The 18022-nt window shown below is 39.7% G+C and overlaps 1 protein-coding gene across 1 annotated transcript; it reads right to left on the reverse strand.

Moving 5' to 3' along the window:
* Positions 1–2291: 2291 nt before the first annotated feature.
* On the reverse strand, positions 2292–11054 carry NFE2L3 (NFE2 like bZIP transcription factor 3; the record flags this gene model as incomplete). The annotated part of the gene is made up of 4 exons (XM_084208989.1): positions 2292–7147; positions 9541–9624; positions 10484–10585; positions 11001–11054. The coding sequence occupies 4 exons, from the start codon at positions 11052–11054 to the stop codon at positions 5936–5938; spliced, it is 1452 nt and encodes a 483-aa protein (XP_084065115.1). The 3' UTR covers positions 2292–5935.
* Positions 11055–18022: the final 6968 nt, after the last annotated feature.

The following is an 18022-nucleotide window of genomic DNA, read 5'->3' on the forward strand; positions in this document are numbered from 1 at the left end:
ATACTGTTTAAGGATTCACGTACAATTTTTTTCTGTTTCTTAAGTTGAACTTTGAAATACTTGAATAGGTAACCGATGGGCTGCAACGGAAGCAGAAAATGAAGAGGCACAAATCTACTTTACTTTCTTCTTTCCAACAGAATGACCAGATCATAAGGAATTTGCCTTCTTTCCTATAACTTAGACGTAGTTGATGAAAGTTTTTTCTTTACAGTTGCCAAGTCCACATTCATACACCATTTAAAAAAAAACTAACCAAACCACTTCAAAGGGCAGTAATTATTTTTCTGTTTAAAATACTATTTCAGTAGTGTAGCAACAAGGTTTAAAATATTTGCGTTGAGTATGTTTTCCATAAGGACGATGTTCTCATTTTGATCTGATGGCAGTGGGGGAAGGGAGCATTTAGGGGAGACAGCACTGTGCAAGAATGAAATTACTGGATATTTCAAGTCTTGAAAACCTGGTGTCTTTAGGTTTCCTGATGTCCTGCTGTTGAACTTTCATGACTTTTCTCTTGCTATGGTCTTAAAAATTTTAAGTCAACAATGGTCACCAGCAAATGTGGTGAGACAAATCAGAGTTTTGAGTCAACCTGATACTGGAAGTTGGCAGCATTAAATAAAAGCAGTATTGTGTGGTCAATTATTCGTCATCGATTTGTAGGCAACGGATTCTTACTTTCTATCAAGTGGAATTTAGTCACTACAGACCTTGTTTTCCAAGTAAGTGTAACATTGCAGTGTTTCCAGGTACTAACAGCTGAGGATCAGGTTGTCAGTACATAGGTCCAGCTTTCCCGCAGCGAACGCTTTGTGCAGCAAACTGAAGGAAGAAAGAAAAACAACATAACTTGTTGCTAACTGGTATGTGAGCCAAAGAACACCCAAAAATTCAGTATGAGTTGTATTTATAAAAAGTGATGGTGAAAAGAGGTCAGTAGTAGGGTTCCGGCCACTCAGAATTTGTGTTATCTACAATGAAAGTTGAATTTTTTTCACTTCTTTTGTCCTGCAGGTGCTAAAAAACAGTCAAGAAAATATGAACAATTGCTGTTAATGCTGTAAAATGAGCAGGACTTGAACTTTGTTATGTGTAGGAAAGACTATTCTTTTAGTTTGATGATGAATGTACATGATCTCTTGGTGATGAAGTCATATCGCTTCTGGGGAAGAAAACCCAAGCCCCAGAAATTGATCTGAATTTTCAAACAGTTGTCAGCTGAGTTTGTTTTGGCAGCTTTGTCTCATTGGTGGAGGATAATTTGCTGGGAACATACTGGGGCTGTGCATTCCCTGTAGGTTTAGTGTGCTACTTGGTTTTTGAAGTAGTGTGTGATGCAAGTGAGCACTACCATAGTAGTTCTCTTGCTTTTACACCTAAGGGAGATGGCTGTTTCTCTTCATGTTTATTCAGCCATACCATCAATGTGTCTAGGATAGGAGTGTTACATGGAAGGGTTTGCCTGGGTAATAATCCATTTTGCCAGAAGTACTGTCCCTTCTAACAGTCATGATTTTGCTTTGCAGCTACTGTTGGTTTGTGTTGCACAGAAATTTTGTCAGGAGTTACTCCAGTTAATGGAGCAAGAACTGGTTTGCTCATCAGCGGTAAAATTACCACTGTATAATACCTGTGTGACTTACCTGACAGAGTGCTATGAACGTTAGGTCAGCAGTGTTTGGGCACCTTGTGAGACCTCCCATGCTGCTTCGCTGTACAAAAAAGGGTGACTGCTGGGGGAAAGTCCTAGAAAATTGCTGTTACCAGCACTGTTCCCTCCCCCCTTGTAAGGTTGATTTTGAGGCATTCTTGTATGAAAATGGGTGGCTGATGGACTTCATGGAATTCTAGTAGCTGTGCCGCATGTGTCAAGTTGCAGTACTTCATGAGGTACACACTACAGTAATACGACTTCATGTGGTAACATCTGCCATCTGTTTGGTTTACTTAATAAACAGTTTCTCACTACACCCTGGTGTTGAGTGTTCTGTTGCCTTATTTATAGGTCTCTGCCACCACTGTCCTCAAGCTTCTTGTTAGCTGACTCCCAGAGGATGAACTAATGTGTGTGTGTGTTTTGGGACAAAGATTGACAAGTTCATACTGATAAAGTGCTTTGTCCATTCTTTTCCTCATTGAAGTTTGTTCTGGTTCCCCCATCTAAAACTAGATTGTAAGCTCTTGAGCAGAAACACCTTTAGCTTGTAAAATTTGGCATTGTAAAAAGCCAAATCTATTGAATAAAACCTAAAACATGAATTGAAAGCTGCACTTCGGTGCAGTACTGCAGTGGTCATTTAAAGTGTGTGTAGTGTTTCAGCAGAGTGCTGTGTGTTCTGTGAGCGCTTGTTTGTAGGATGCCTCTATGCTCTATGGGAGTGTCCAGCCTTACAGCTCAAAAAGCTGTAGCAATGGGGGTTGCAGTTGGGTGGAGTACTGGCGTGCCTTGGCTGCTGGTGGATGTTTCTCCACAACAGGAATGAATCTTGGAGCAGCCAGCAGGTAATGCTTCATAGTACATGTTGTTGCCATCAATAATGGGAATACAGTCCAGCCAGTGTTTTTCACTTCACTTAATCTGACCTTTCCTAACCTCTTGCAGATTAGGTTTTACTAACATAACAAAAATGCAGTTTACCACTGACCTGTTAGGACTACTTAAAAGCTTTGCCCTGGGACCCGTATTTTAGTGATCACTCCTGCTTGGGTATTTCTGGTTTTTGTTGCTGTTGTCAACAGCTATGTTTACAATCATCAGCTTAGTGGTTTCCTAGTTATATTAAAGTGTTTTCAGTCCAACTTGAGACTTGTGTTTCAACAGAGTAGTAGTAAGGTAGGATGCAGCTGTAATGTCATTGTGCTATCTGGCTCCAGAGTAGGTTTGATACCATATCGTGCCTTTCCACACAGTAAAGTTCCTGGTTTGTACACTTGGGATTTTGATTTTGTGAAAATCTTGATCTGTCAGTAATAAAGACAAGATAAACTTGAGTCAGGTGTTACCCACATTTTACAAGCCTTTCAGTAACAACTTTGATCAGTCCTGTTTACCTGAAAAGCTCAATTCTGTAGTGTCACTGTTTTGGTATTGCAAATGCGGTCTAAGGCCAGTACATAAAGTGCATTAAAACCTTCAGCTGTCTAGCCTAACCATACATTGTTTAAGGACATGGAATTATAAAGTATAGCCAAGACCAGGCCATGTTTGGGAATTTTTGTTTGGTGTGGATTTTGTGTGTGTGTGTCTGTCTGTCTGGAATTTTTCTTTAAACACAGGCTAGTTGCAGAAAGGGAAGACACTTCAAATGAGTGTCTACTCCAATTAAAAACAGGACATTAGTCTGAATTCCACCTATGGTTTTGTCCTGTGGGCAGGTAGCTGATGGTTTAAAAATATACACATCCCAACTTAAAGTTCAATGTATCATCAGTACTGTTGCAGTCTGCCCAAAATCAGTATTTCAGCTCTGTTTTGTAGTAGAGTTGCTTGTTGGGTTCTGAGGAACTGAGGTTCTTACATCAACTTGTAAAGAAATACAGTTACTGGGCAGTAATGACAGTTGAATTAGCTGAGGGCAGTTCATGATCCTTTTTAATCTACAAATTTACAGGGAATGGAATGGTGTTGGGGCTGATGTCTTAAATGGATCAGTTGGAGCAAGCTGCTTTCATTAGTATTCTGAAAGGGTTACAGTATGCTTTATTTTTGGCAGGTACCAAAATGTAACTGTGTAGCTGTTTCCCAGTTGGGTACATGCAATACTCCATTAGCAGCTGGCCTTACAAAAATCCAAAGAGCTCACCTGCCACTGCTACTGAAGGAATGGGCACCAGAAAGTTTAGTGATTTTTTTTTTTCCTCCCCATGTGAGGCCCTAAAGCAGAAATACTTTTGGCTTTCTGGATTTCTCAGCTGTGAGCATAATGAAGTAGCTATGAGAATTTATGCACATGGGCAGTGAAGTAGGTTTAAAGACCTTGTCCTGCAAAGGGTAAGCGCATGGATTTTAAAACGTTTACATCATTTAATTGAGTATGATCATTCTGATTTAAATATGTACTTCTTTTTTCCCCTACAACTAGAAATAAAATGCACACTTCGTCATATGTATCTGATACCTATTGCATGTTTTGGTTGGAGTTTGAGTTTGTGATCTAGCCAGTAGACACATACCATGTGAATACAGATTAGGATACATGTGTCTCACACTGATGCTTAACCAACAGCAAAAAATAGCACTGTCTCAGTAATGAGACTTTCTGCTATGAATTTACACTTACCAATTTGAGGCTGTGGTGAAACCAATAAAGAACACATGCACACATTTATTTAAAGAAATATTTTAATAGAAAATGCTGAGAAAATTGTTCAAACAGTCTGATTTCATTATTGATAATTCAGTGCACTTGGCACTATCTTAGGGCTCCCTTTTTAGAAAATTCATTTGATAGGATCTGTTTTGTTACAGATAAGTGCAAGCAGCCAGTGTGACTTCCATGCTAGTGGCAGTTTGTTTCTTCATCAGGTATAATTTGGCATTTAAGCTTGTACGTGTAGTTCTTACATGATTGGTACAAGTGATTTTTTTATTGTACCTGAATGTAAGTTTGCTCCATTGTCATCATGCCATGACCAATGAGAACTTTTTAAATACCAATTTTATGTGTTTAAGTTATAAAATTAACAAGAAGTATTTGTTGTTATCTAGAAATTAATATTAGTAGTTACTTTCACTATAATATATCTCAACATTCTTTCCTTATTCATTACAGGCCTTTTAGGCCATTTCTCTTGCAGACCTTTTTCAGGCTGTAAAACAGTAAAGGATAGGATGTTGTAAGTATGTAAGTGAGTAAAACTTCTCCTTCCTAATAGCACAAATAAATGTCAAACCAAAAAATTTCATTTGGAGTGCTATCAGACTGTAACCTGTAAAATTACAAGTATAGATAAACAGTAATTTGGTTCAATTTAATTTAAAGACTAAGTAAAATGTCTATTTTAAAAAATTAAATCTGGAACATTAAAGACACTTAAGAAATACCAGTTAAAAATGCCACAGAGAAAAACTCAAGTACTTCTTGAGGAAGGTGTCAAAATGGGAGGAAAAGAGAAGGTACACAAATAAATATCACAGTCACTAGGAAACAGAACAGAAACTCCTTCACCATTGGTCATTTTGTGGAAGAAAGTTGGGAATAATTTAGTTGCAGAGGATGAAGATAAGAAAATATTCAATCAGCCACTATTTTTCAGGATGTTTGCAGATTGTGTGTATGAGTTGTAAAATTAAGAGGCAGGTTATCTTTGCTTGGAGTTACGATGCTGACAGTAGTGAGGAAAAATGCAGTAGCCTCCTGGGCTGCTCTCCTCAAAGGAAAACCAGGAAAAGCAGAGCTGTTCTGAATAAATGCAAAGCATGCAGTTATCTCTTGAGCCTAAGTAAATCCACAGTGAGTTTAAGTTGAAAATGCACTAGAACTATAATTTTTCTTTCAGTGCTAGAGAATAAAATAAGGTCATTTTCTGTATAAAGAGTTGAGGATTCAAGACTAAAACATTTTCTGGCATGTGTAACATTGATCCAAAGTTGACTTTTATCCCTCACTGATGTTCTCCCCTCTGCTCCCATTACCAGTAACTAAATTCCTAGTTTCAACATAGGTCTATAAAGCTACACTACACTGATGGTCTAGCTCCTTTAATTCTAACTAAAACTAAACAGATTTCCTCATCCAGAAGCCTCAGCTCATGGACCTTCTAACAGATCACAGCTGCTTGGGTTTGCCAGACTCTTGAACACAGAGTATTTCTCCTCAAGTGTAGTTGTTTCTGTTTGAACTGCTGTAACCACTGACCTTTAGTTGTAAAACAAGTACTCTTATCATCCTTTCAGGTAAAATAAAGGTGATTTAGGTGATCTCCAGTCATCTTACTTTTGTTTCTGCTCTTTTCTGTTATCTTGTTTGTGTTCAGATTTGGCCAAGTGCTTGGGTATTATGAAAACACTACCATTGCTACTGCAGTGAATGACGTATTGGCGTGGGTTAACAGGTCTACCCTGGTCATCCCTCAGTCTACTGAAAATGTCGTGGTACAAGTTGTTTAATTTTTGCTTTATCTGGTTGATTAATTTGCTGCACTGGGAGTGCTCCTTTTTAAGGCTCTCCTTCTGTGTTTGGAGATTACACACATCTTCTTCCAAGTTGAGAATTGCATTCAGTTTGCGTTTACGACATTTTTGGGCAGCTACCTTGTTTTTTCCTCTTCGTCTGATGTCACGTAGAAGTGATACCTGAGTTTCTGTCAGCTGGTTCTTTGCTAGCATGGTGTTGAAAGAGTCAACGGACATGCTCACAATTTCCTCGACTGAAAATGGTATTCTGAGAGCTCTTGCACGCCACTCATCTCTGCTCCGGTTTGTAGCAGTAGAATTATGGCACCTCTCCTTTATTTCGTTTGATTTCTTCATCCACATCTGTTGATAATGTTCTGGAGTGGATGCTGCTTGACTTGGCAGCTGATTGTAAGTGTGATTATGAAGAAACTGCTGAAGCATGGCTTCTGTAGAGCACTCTGCAACACCTGGATATTCCACATGGCTGTGCTTGATGTTTTCTTGGCAGTGGCCACCAACAGCTCCTAAGCCTTGTGAAGGAGCAGATTTAACACTGCTGCTGTACCCAACAGAACCTTCACAGCAGACTGAATAAGAGGTGGTGCTGTGATTTGAATTCAAACATAGTCCTGAATCTGAGCCAGGCTCTTCAAAGATCTGAGAAACTTCTATAGGACTAAAGCCTTCCTCCAAAGCCAAAGACATGAGCTTAATTTCATCAAAATTATCATCATGGGCTGTTAGATTTCTAAGGTCAGCAGCCGAAAACAGCCCTGTCAAATTTGACCCATGAAATTGTGATTCTGGATTTGTGATATCAGAGCTTGATTGAGGGAAAAACTCTTGCCTTTGTAAATGTCTTGGTTTTGAATTTAATTGAGTGGGGTAGTCTGTTCTTAGTAGTATGGCATCAGGAGGACTGAAACTGTTCTGAAGTGTCTGGGTCAAGTTTATATTGTGGTGTGAGGATGATGGGTCTTGGTCTCTGCTAGAAGTAGCAACTTGTGTATCTTCCAGTAAGTTCACCTAAAAGATGGAGGGGAAAAAATGAGATCTTTCATAAAATGAATGCTTCTTCATCCCTCGCCTACACAGTCACAAACATTTTTTAACATTCCACAACTTTATTCTATTAAAGCCAAATTTTTGTATGTTAAACTCTTCTTCTAGCTATTTGGAATGATGTTTCCCATCTGTATAAAGTAAATCTGTATTGGCATATGGCAAAAGGAGGCAGGAAGAGTGCAGAAGTGGCTGAAGGAATGGGAGAAGGACTTGCAAAGGACAATGTGGGACTGATGAGGGTTGAGAGGGAAAACGGGACAATTGCCAAGTGTACAAACTATGGCCTAGGTGTTCTGTCTGATTTGATCTAAGAAAAAAGTCCTGCTGGGAGGAGTGGTCATGACCCTTCCCTGGCAGTGGTATCGATGATTCAAGGGTGAGCTGGTTCAAGGTGCTACACTGTTAAAAACCAAACTTTTTAAAAAAGATGAATAGCTCTTCTGCAGAAGTTAACCAGTAAGGACAGTGGTGAAGAAGAGAGTTGGAAGACAGGAATATTAAGACTGTGCTTTTGCAGTCTCACTAGTTATTTCACAGTTTATGAAGTTTTCAGGGATGTGAGGTGCCACATTTGGTTTAGTTCCATTTAACTGAAATCTATTGTATCCAAAACTCAGCTGAACTGTTTTACTGATCAGTTTGGAGGTAACACCCCCACCCCCCCCACACCAAGTCACACCTTTTGTGGATGTCTTGACTTTAAATTACTACTCAGGGTTTTTTTACAAAACCAAAGCTGATATATGATGCCTCAGCCCTGATGTTCAAACAATAAACTGGACTGGCAATGCTGTAGTAGCACTAAAGTCCACCTTTTGAGGGCCTGAGTTAGAGTTGCTGGGTCTTAGAAGCACAAAGCCACTGTCCAAGATTTTGTCGGGTGCTTGCTGACAAGCAGAGTAGTCACGAACTACATCGATACAAAGTACTTGAGAATGTAAATACATCAAGTAGGAAGTGTGTAGGATTCCTCCATAGTTGAGTGTCCTTACTGTGTTTCAGGAAAGAACTTTCTGATTGCTATTCAGTGAACATGTAAAAAGTACTTTCCACAGGGAAGGAATGATGCACTGTAAGGACCAGACCATCTTAAGTTCCCTATTATGCTTACTGGGAGCTCAGGTAACAAGAAGGTGATCTTGCCTTATTTCTCCTAGGGAGTTACCTTGTTCTAGACCACCTGCACTCTGTGGGACAGAGATGCTATTTTCAACTAATCCTTTGAAAAGAATGATTCTTAGTGAGTCAGCTATCAAAAAAATTCCACTCACTGTAAAGTCTTGATACTTAGCAGAAACAATCCATATTCAACAGAAGGACTGTCACAAGATGGCAGTGCATTAATGATGTTAAATAATATATGCAATGTCTTACTGTGTATTGTAATAGCTGTATAAAGGCTACAGCCAAATTCCTTTCAAATTTTGAGAACAGAGAAAACGACTGATGAATTTCTACATCTCATTAGTGTGCAATCCATTTCCAGAGCTGAACAGAAGAGGAGGCTAATTTATGGGCTAGAAGGTACTATCCAAGCTGGAGATTCCCAAAACCAGATAAGCATGGAGTTATATGGAAAACACTAATGACCCCAGAAGAGGATCCTGTGATGGGAAGTGTATATAAGAGGCCCTTGAAGTATTGCAGAAAAGGAACATAGGGAGTAGCTTTATGGTCAATAGTTGCAGCTATAAACTGTGGGAGTAGGGGGAGACTTCAATTAAGATAACAACTGGTTTTTGTGAGGATGGGCACGCAGAAAGTAAAATATAGTATCAGAGGGCCACAAGATTTAAAAACACAAAAAGCCCCGAAACACTAAATGGGTTTACTGCTAATGCTGACAGACCTGATTTGCAGTGCAGATGATCTGTTGTTCTTGAGAGTAACAACCCTGTAAGCACTTGACACAATATTTATGACAAATGTAATCTTTCACCACAAATACAATAAATAAATGTGTAATAAATGTAATAAATCAGTGTTGCTCTAGAGAAATACACCAAGAGCGGCTGCATAAATACAAACTGGTATTAGGCTTCAGAAAGGCAACTATTAGTTGAACTAATTGAGTTGTCCACTGGCTCCATCCCACTCTGAACACCAGATCACAGTAAAGACACAGCTCTTACACCAGACAAGTTCCTGGGGAAAATTTTTCAAGTAAAGCCAATGAGAGCTGCTGTAAGAGGTGGATAGTAGCATCTTTAGCAGTTTCAGGTAAGTTTTACTACACTGATTTGCCAATAAATTCCTAGAGTGGGTAGGGTAGGCTGTGGTGGTTTTATTTGATAAAACAGAGTAATGCTGACTGTATTAAAATCTCTTGGCAATACCTGTATTCTCTCATTTACCTCTAGCATGTTTTCCACCTGCGATGACAGAAGCTGTAAATAGCCCTCCAAGGAGAGAAGGGAATCTACATAGTTGCTGTTGCCCTGTGACAAAAAGAGAAACATGGTGTAAGGCACAGTTGTTTCACCTATAAGGAGGTAAAAATTGTAAATCTGAGAGAAAACAGAGCACAGTGCAATACTGCTGCTGACCCCACCATCAAGTCTTCATCCTGTTGGGAGATGACACATTGCTAGAACAAGCAGATCTGCTCCCTGGCCTGAGCATCCCTTCTCTGCCCACAACAGCAGAACTGGGCTCTCCTCTGAAGCTGTACCTCCCCACCAGTGTGGAAAAATCAGGTATTTTTTCAAAGCCAAGCTCTCAGGGGAGTGGCAAACAGAGAGGCTGGCAAGACACCTGGATCAGACATTCTCAGCTCTCACAAGGTCTCAAGAAAATTGAGTGCTCTTTTCATTGCAGCTCTTAGAGAGAACAGAACTGAAGAGTTTGGTGTCCCAAATGTAATTCTACCTCTGAGCATCAAGCTTTATATAAATGGTGAGAGCAGTATAATTTAGCATCCATGTCTCTAGAGTTTGTAGGCAAAACCATCCTTGCCCACAAGCACAACACCTTCACAATGGAGAAAATAAACCCAAATTAAAAACTAATTAGTTGCAAGTGTTTTCTGTAAACCTCTGAATATTTCAACTACTCAAAAAATAGTGGGGGATTGAGGGAAGGAGGCAATTTTCAGAAAGGTGTACAAGGGCATCATTCACAAAGCACTGTCTGAAGTGAGCATTTCTTTCCTGTTCTGGCAAGGAACACTTCAAATAAAAAGAGGAAATAAATTATTCCTTTCAAAACTTTTCACTACTATTTATCTTAGTAATAAGTTCTGTATCCTCCCTCACTTCTTCTTCAGTTTTCCCTTCTTCCCTTTTTTTCATCACCTACTTGATTTACGTCTTTCTCCTCTTCTTGCAGTTCCAGCTGATCCTCTCCTGGAGGTGGACAGCAGTCATCCAAAGCTCCCTGACATGCTTTCAGGTCAACATCCTGAAGACACAAATAAAACAGTTCTATTACATGGCATGCTCTCAAAATTAATCTTTAGAAGGCACTTTTTTCCTCCAGTGATAGCATTCCAAATAAAATATGCACTGAACAGGTCATGTGGATGAACTGAGTGTGTAAACTTTGGGGGCAGAATAAGACCAGTGCCAGTTCAGGGGGCAGCCACCACCTCTTGTTTCTGTGCCAGGCACTGAATCCATCTGCAGTAGAAATGGACACTGGAAACAAATTCCTCTAAACCAGACAAAGAACCATGATGTGATTTCATGAAAAGTTTGGACTATCAGTGTCTTTTGGAGGTCATTTCACAACAATATATCCCAGCCAGACAGATACTCACTGATGGAATCATAAGGCAGGCAATTATACATAACCAGTCAGCAAATCCCCTGCTCACCTGTATTGTAATAGCAACTCTGTTTCCCATCACTTCCATGTAGACATTACCCATTTTCATTTACCCAAGTGATGGAGTTTTTTAATCTCCAGTGATGAGATTGTTTGAATTTAGGGGCCTCAGAAGCAATTTTCAAGTTTTATCTTATTTATATTTTATCACCAGACTTCTTCATTGTTTATTATATAGGGCTGGAGTATTCTTATAGTAAGAAGGAATCAGTGCTAATTCCTATTTTTAAAAAGTGTATATTTATATTTAAAAATATTTTCATATTTCAGCTTTTGCAGGGCAAATCTATATTATTAAAATGTGAAACTGACAGGAGTGTCAACCAGGAAACCAAGTGGCCACACTGCATTAGTTCCAGGTATTCCCAGCAAAATGCTATGGCAGGGGCAGTAAAGACAAGTTTTCAACAGCAACAAAGATAATGAGATAGTGTTCAGTTCTAAAAATCTCAGCAAACAATTTACTTTACAGGTTTGTTATGAGAGCATAAACTACATAAAACCTGCAGTTGTAACAGTCATCAAAACATATAAGAGTTTTTAAATTGTTCCTTCATACAAAACACATTAAAAAGTAAATATAAAAAGTTCAAAAACAGGACTCTGGAGAAAAATTAAATATAACTTTACAACAAATCAACATTATTTTCAGTTTTGTACATTCTATTTAAATATTTAAAAATATGAAAACTAATTTCATTTTAAACTAATTTTGTTTGTTGGCTTTCAATTTTTCTGTGCTTTCTTTTCAAGACTGGAAGAGAATTTTAGCTTTATAAACAGCCATTTGTAAAAACAAATAGATCTACAGGGCACTCATCTGTCATTCTGATGCAAGAATGAAGAGTTTCCTTCAGTGATGCCTAACACAGTTTCTACTCATTAGAAATTATATTCCAGTACATTATGTCTTCTTTGTCAGCTGCATCTGGAAACGACCAGATGATTTTTTATTGCCAAATATGAGAAAACAAATTTGCTCATCTAAATCCAGACATACACACATACAAAACAACGACAGCAACAAAACAAACCTCATAACCAACAGTTTTCTCCATGCATTTAAACAGGAGAGGGCATTTACTACGCAAGACACTGAGAACATGGCAAGTGGCTACTTGCAAACACTTAAATGAGTCCATTGGAGCAGATCACAGGCATAAAGTTAGTCCCATACTTATGTGCTAGCAAGGTCAGGGCTAGGCTTTAATTTTACAGAGAACCAAACTAATACTTGTCAAATTAATGTGACCTGTTAATATTCTAATTAATAAAATTCATGATCATCAAAAGTGAGTAAGAAATCAAGGACAACTGCTGTTAAAGACCTTAAGCTCTTCTGGAGCCAAGTGGCCTGGAAAGCTGCTGCTGTGGCAGAGCATTCAGCTCCTGGATAACACAGCAAATTCATTACTCTACTGGCTACAGAAGAGGCAAATACAGGAAATAGTTAGAAACGTGGTACCTATAATGTGATGCCTCTAAAAACCAACTGCAAGCACTGGGTTTGTATACAGAATGTATATGAGTCACAAACTTTTAAAATTTGTCACTCCTTTTAAAATTTCCAGGGGTATAAACCTGTTCCTCTGCCAGGGAAACAAAAAGGTTGGGGTAGCTTTGGGAAGAGCCCATGGTGTGTCCCACAGATAATTCAAAATCCTCACAGTTTAACTTTCTTACGGTGGAAATCTGACTGCAGATGATGCTGGTCTGCTGAAGTCTACAATGGAGATGGTCCTTCCCCAAACCACTGTGAGGACAACTAAATTTCTGATGTACCTGATGGGACATCTCCTTTCTGAAGGGAAACTAAATGCTCCTGAAGCTCACAGAAATTTGTGAAAACTGTCTTGTATTATTTTCCCTAAGATATGAAAGATAACTGAATCTTCAGGTCCTTTCCTATCAGTATATAAAACTCCTCACTGCTAAGGAAATGGAGAATATTTCCAACTACAAATTTTGGAATTTATCTGGAGTCTACATTAATTTTTATGTATCTTTTAGGAAAAAATATTCATCTATTTTCTCTACTCAGCCATGGATGGTGTCATGGTACCCACAGTTACCAGGCTGAGAGCAACCAACTGCACTACAGGATCACAAACCATTTTGCCTAAAAGACTCTTGCCCTTAGACACAGAATGGAGGTCAGAATCTCCCTCTGATCTTTGCACACAGCTCCTGCTGAGGTGGATGGAGCAGAGGTGCCAGTGGGGAAGGGAAGGAAGCAGTGTCTCACACTTGCAGTCATGCCCATTCCCTGTGGCTTAACAAAGGGAATGTGTCATCTCTTCTGAGTGAGCTTCATAATGCTGCCCTGTGTGGCTCTGAAGATTAGTCTTATTAACACCATTTCTTCCTCCAGCAGATGATACTAAAATATACTCATGGCTGTTCACAGCAATTATTACCACAGTAAGTTTTCCATCCTTTCAAAAAACCTGCTTTCAGCACCTGCTGAAGGATCCTGGCCCTGCTGCCAGGTTTTCACAACAGTGGTGGCATAGATACAGCACACGTAAGATATTTCACATCACAAACTTTCACCTAGGGGATCATTTCAGCAAAACCCTCTATACAGCAATCAACCAGAACCTTTTTGCCTTCGTTTCTCTGTTTTGGCTTTTCACAAAAATCCCCTGGATTGTGCTGGTTTTTGCTGGTATGCCCTGGTTTTTGCTTTTTGTTACACTTTGCACCAGCTCGTTAGTCTTCCTCAGTGATGAAGAATGACTGAACAGCACAGCTCAACAACAATGCTTCCTTCCATGCCTGTTTTATCCCTTGGGACTGACTGCTGGATTACTGCTATGGGGAGAATAGGAGGGGTGTTTCCCCAAGAAACAGCCACACTACGTTTTTGAATAAGGCATTTCATTAAAGATACCTTAATTCTACAGACGGTATGTACATCCATTGACAAAAGTTTTATTACAGAGGATATTAATGTAATGACAAGAAGGATTAGGCATAGATCCTATTTATTCAGCACTGTGCTGCCACATTCAGTGTTTCTGTCCTCCCCATCCTTATTTTGCAACAAGGGTAACAGAAGAAACAGTAACAGAGCTACAGCAACACCACTGAGCCCAAGAAATCGGGAAACCACATGGTTGTCTCTGTGTAGAGAAAAAGACTTAATTTTTGCTGATTGTAGAAGACTTAACAATAGCACCAGACCCATCGACTGCAGGAGCCTTTCCCTTTCTACCACTGGAGGGTGTGGAAGTTCCTGCCTCCAACAGTAGGCTGCTTCCAAATGGTAAACTGCAACCCTACCCGAGGGCAACCTTCGATTTGCATTGGGAAGGACTTCTGTGCAAGCACAAAGCCAGAGAGCTACACTAAAATTCTCCTCATAAAATAAAAAAATAAAACCCCAAGTATCTGAAATTTTCATCTTGCTTTTGCCACTTGCTGTTTACAGTTGAAGAACACAGTCTGAGACTGAGTATGATTCACCAAATTATCCACCAGCCTTGTATGTAGAGCCCTTGGCTGGGCTCTAACTGTGCACCTGCCCTTTCCCTAAGGCACAGCTCACCACAGGTCAGCTGCAGGCTTCAGCTTGTCAAAATGAGAAATAGTAGTTCACGTCAAATCTGCTACTTAAGGAGGGCAAAGAATCAATGTGGAAGTGAGAGAAAGAATGGTTTTGTGGGTGGCCTGGCCTACACTTAATTGGAAGCATGCTGCCTGCTCCAGCAGGTTTCCAGAGTTTTTTACTCTATGTTAAAAATAGAGCCTTCAGATTCCAATTAAGTAAATCACAGTACTGGTGCACTGTACATCAAACTATCCTCCACATATCTCCTCCCCTTGCTTCCTACACCCATGTTTTATCTGCTGTCCTTAAAAGAATGTACAGGGAGCAGAACCTGTAATGACACCAAAATACAAAAAGGTCTACTGTGGTGTATTGGATGGGTGAAGAAGACCCCTCTGAAGAAAGAGCAAAAAGCATAATAAATCTCTTTTCAGCTATTGATCTGTGTGCAGTTGGCACCCAGGACTAGAACTACACAACCCAGGGCTACAGGTGCACAGAAATACTTGAACTAGCTCTGGAGTAACAGAAAGGTCTTGCTGGAAGAGAGCAGAGCAGACAGGGTGGCTTGCCTGGATGCACAGACAGCACTGAGAGACAGGGGGTACCTGCCCCTGCAAAGCTGTTTCACTGCAGTCAGACCCAGAGTTATCACTACAAATATCCCAGTGCTGGAGCAAAGGTACACAACCACAATTACTTGCAAAAGAACTTTTTTTTTTTTTCTTTTGGTGCTGTTTACTCATGTATCCTGTTCATGTGGTATCTGCTAGTTACTCTACATTATGCTCTCTTTATTTCAGTCGTTAAATTTTAAACTGCTCATTAACATTCGAGATGGTTTTCCACAAACTTTTGTCCCTTCTCCATTATTAACTGCACTTCTCTGTGGAAACAGCCCTCTCCTCGTTATTAGCTGAAAAGATGTGGCACAGGCATGGCACTCTTTGCCACATTTTGGAAAATTAAGTATCATTTCCAGAATAGAATCATAGAACAATTTGTATTGAAACGATCCTTGAAGTTTGCACAATGCCAGCAGAAGTTAAGCAAAACAGTTTCTAGTAGCATAACCTGTAGTTTCACTTTACTACTTGGTAGGATTAAATAAAATTAATAATGAAATATAATGCGGTGTATCTGATATAATTCAGCTCTAATTTTAGTGATCTTGCTCTTTGCCTGTGTACTTTAAATATGTGATAATAATCTTAAAAATTGATATCTACTTAATAGATAAGAAAAATAGAAAGAAAAATATTTCTTGTTGTTTCTCTACAGTCATAATAAGTCCTAAAATATCCTGAAAATGCCAGAACAGAAGAGTACTTTATGTTTTGAAATGCAGCTAGGGTTTAGGATGCATGGAGGATGGACACACCAAGTATCAAAGTAACTTCCATGTTATGGCTAGGCTTAAAAATGACAATAAACCATGCTAGGTAAGCAATGCAACCAAGTAAATCAAATGGTCCATAGATGTGACTCCAAATGTGGCATCTGTCAAACATTTATGACCTATCTACTCTAAATCCTAACAGTGCCATCTGGGCTGCAACCAAACACTCCCTGTGAGAGCCCTCCCGTGTGCTGCAGTGAGATGATAGCACCTCTCCAACCACATGCATTTCAGGGCTTTAGATAGCATGGGCCAGCTGTGTCAGCTATTACAAAACACACATTCTGTGTGCACTCTGTTCCAACACAAAATTAACACCAACCTACTCCCCAGACGGAGGCAGAGACAGGTACACGTTGAAGACACAGAGACCGAGAGTGTTGTCACTGACTTCAATTAAAACATCAGTTTTCATGCTGAAAATAGCTCAATAACCTCTTCAAAATGAGGTTATTAACACCACTTCTAACAAATACACCAAACAGGTGCACACTCCAGCCATTTGGTCCTGTGCAGATGTTTTTCACCAGAAACCGATTTCATTGTAACGACAGACAACATAAACAATAGAAATTTACAGTTTCCCCTCAAAGTTGCTAAATAGAGCTTAAAGACTAAGTAGCAAAATAGATAAAAGAATGCCAAAGTAGACACACAGGATGCTAAAGACAGCTGGAACCAGTGGATAAAGAGATAACGAGGAATATACTGGCTTTTGTGGCAAAGCCACCTCATAAGAAGTAACAGCGCATGCCCTAAGGCAAGTTCATCTGTCACACTGGGGGCACTCAGTGAGTATGACCACCAGAGACTCATCCAGACAACCCCCTAGGACCATAAAAGGGCTTCCAGTAAGAGACACATGCATGCAAATTAGTTCTCAGAAAAGTGATGTTTACGTATTAGCTAGTACAGTGTAGTGAATATATATGGTCCTGATGGGATAAATAGCTTCTTGTAAAGTTTCACAATACATTCGATTAGAGGAGATATTCTCTATTCTAATCTAATACATTAGATTATAGGGTGTGTTCAGCACACTGAGAATAAAGAATGCCTGCTTTCTAATACTTCCAACTGTGTTTGAAAGTTTGTTTTCTGTCCAATTTCAGTATCAGTAAAGCATGAAACATCCCTGAGAGTAAATGTGATGAGGGTAATTACATTTATTCAGTCACTCTTTCAGACAGAGCACAGTAAAAAAAAAAAAAAACAAACAAAAAACAAACCAAACCCCATGTGCCCCCTCCCTCCTTCCTCCCAAAAAACAAACCACTCAAAACAAACCACCCAAAACCAAACCCAAAATCTCTTTCTATGCCTCTGGTGCTTCAAGATGCTTTCTTTTGTGGTCAATGAACTACTTGACATCAGGGTTCTGTAAGATACCTCCCTCCCTTCATGCTCTACCTTTACCACAGAGTGGTTGTATACCCTTATTGGCAGTGGTCAGTACTGAATAAAGACAAAATTACCCAGGGACCCTTTTAGACAAAATTACCCTTTCAGATAAAACTTTGTCTGCTATTCAGTTCCACATGCCCTCCTTTTGAGTCTTCTCAGGCAAACATACTTTCTCAGGTATCTAGCTTATCCAACTCCCAGCTTTTCCAAGCTACCAGCCTCTCTACAACACCAAATGCTGCCAACTCACACTTCTGAATAGGGAGCGCTGCTAAAATCACAGTCTGACACCTCAGCTCCTCTAGGATTTGAGTATCTTCACCTTCCCTGTGGCCCTCACCTGTAATTACTCTTCTAATTTCCACATTTACCACACTCTAATTCTTTATGCCTGATATTCCCCTCATCTACTCCCTCAAGCACTTTTCATCCACCCCCTGCACCGGCAATACCTTGGCCGCTCTCCAGAGAGCAGGAAAATGGTGTTGTAAGTCAGCCCTACACCACAACTCCAACTTCCTCCAACACCCTCCCTGAACACTCCTTTGACTAGGCTTTTTCAACCCTTGCAAGACTAAGTTTGAGGCTCTTCTCTTATGCCACCTCTTCCTGAAACACCATGAAGTCCTCCCCCCATCTCCTTAAGGTGAATTCT

The sequence above is a fragment of the Fringilla coelebs genome, assembly GCF_963513975.1.
Source record: "Fringilla coelebs genome assembly, chromosome: 1".
In the NCBI taxonomy this organism is placed as follows: Eukaryota; Metazoa; Chordata; class Aves; order Passeriformes; family Fringillidae; genus Fringilla; species Fringilla coelebs.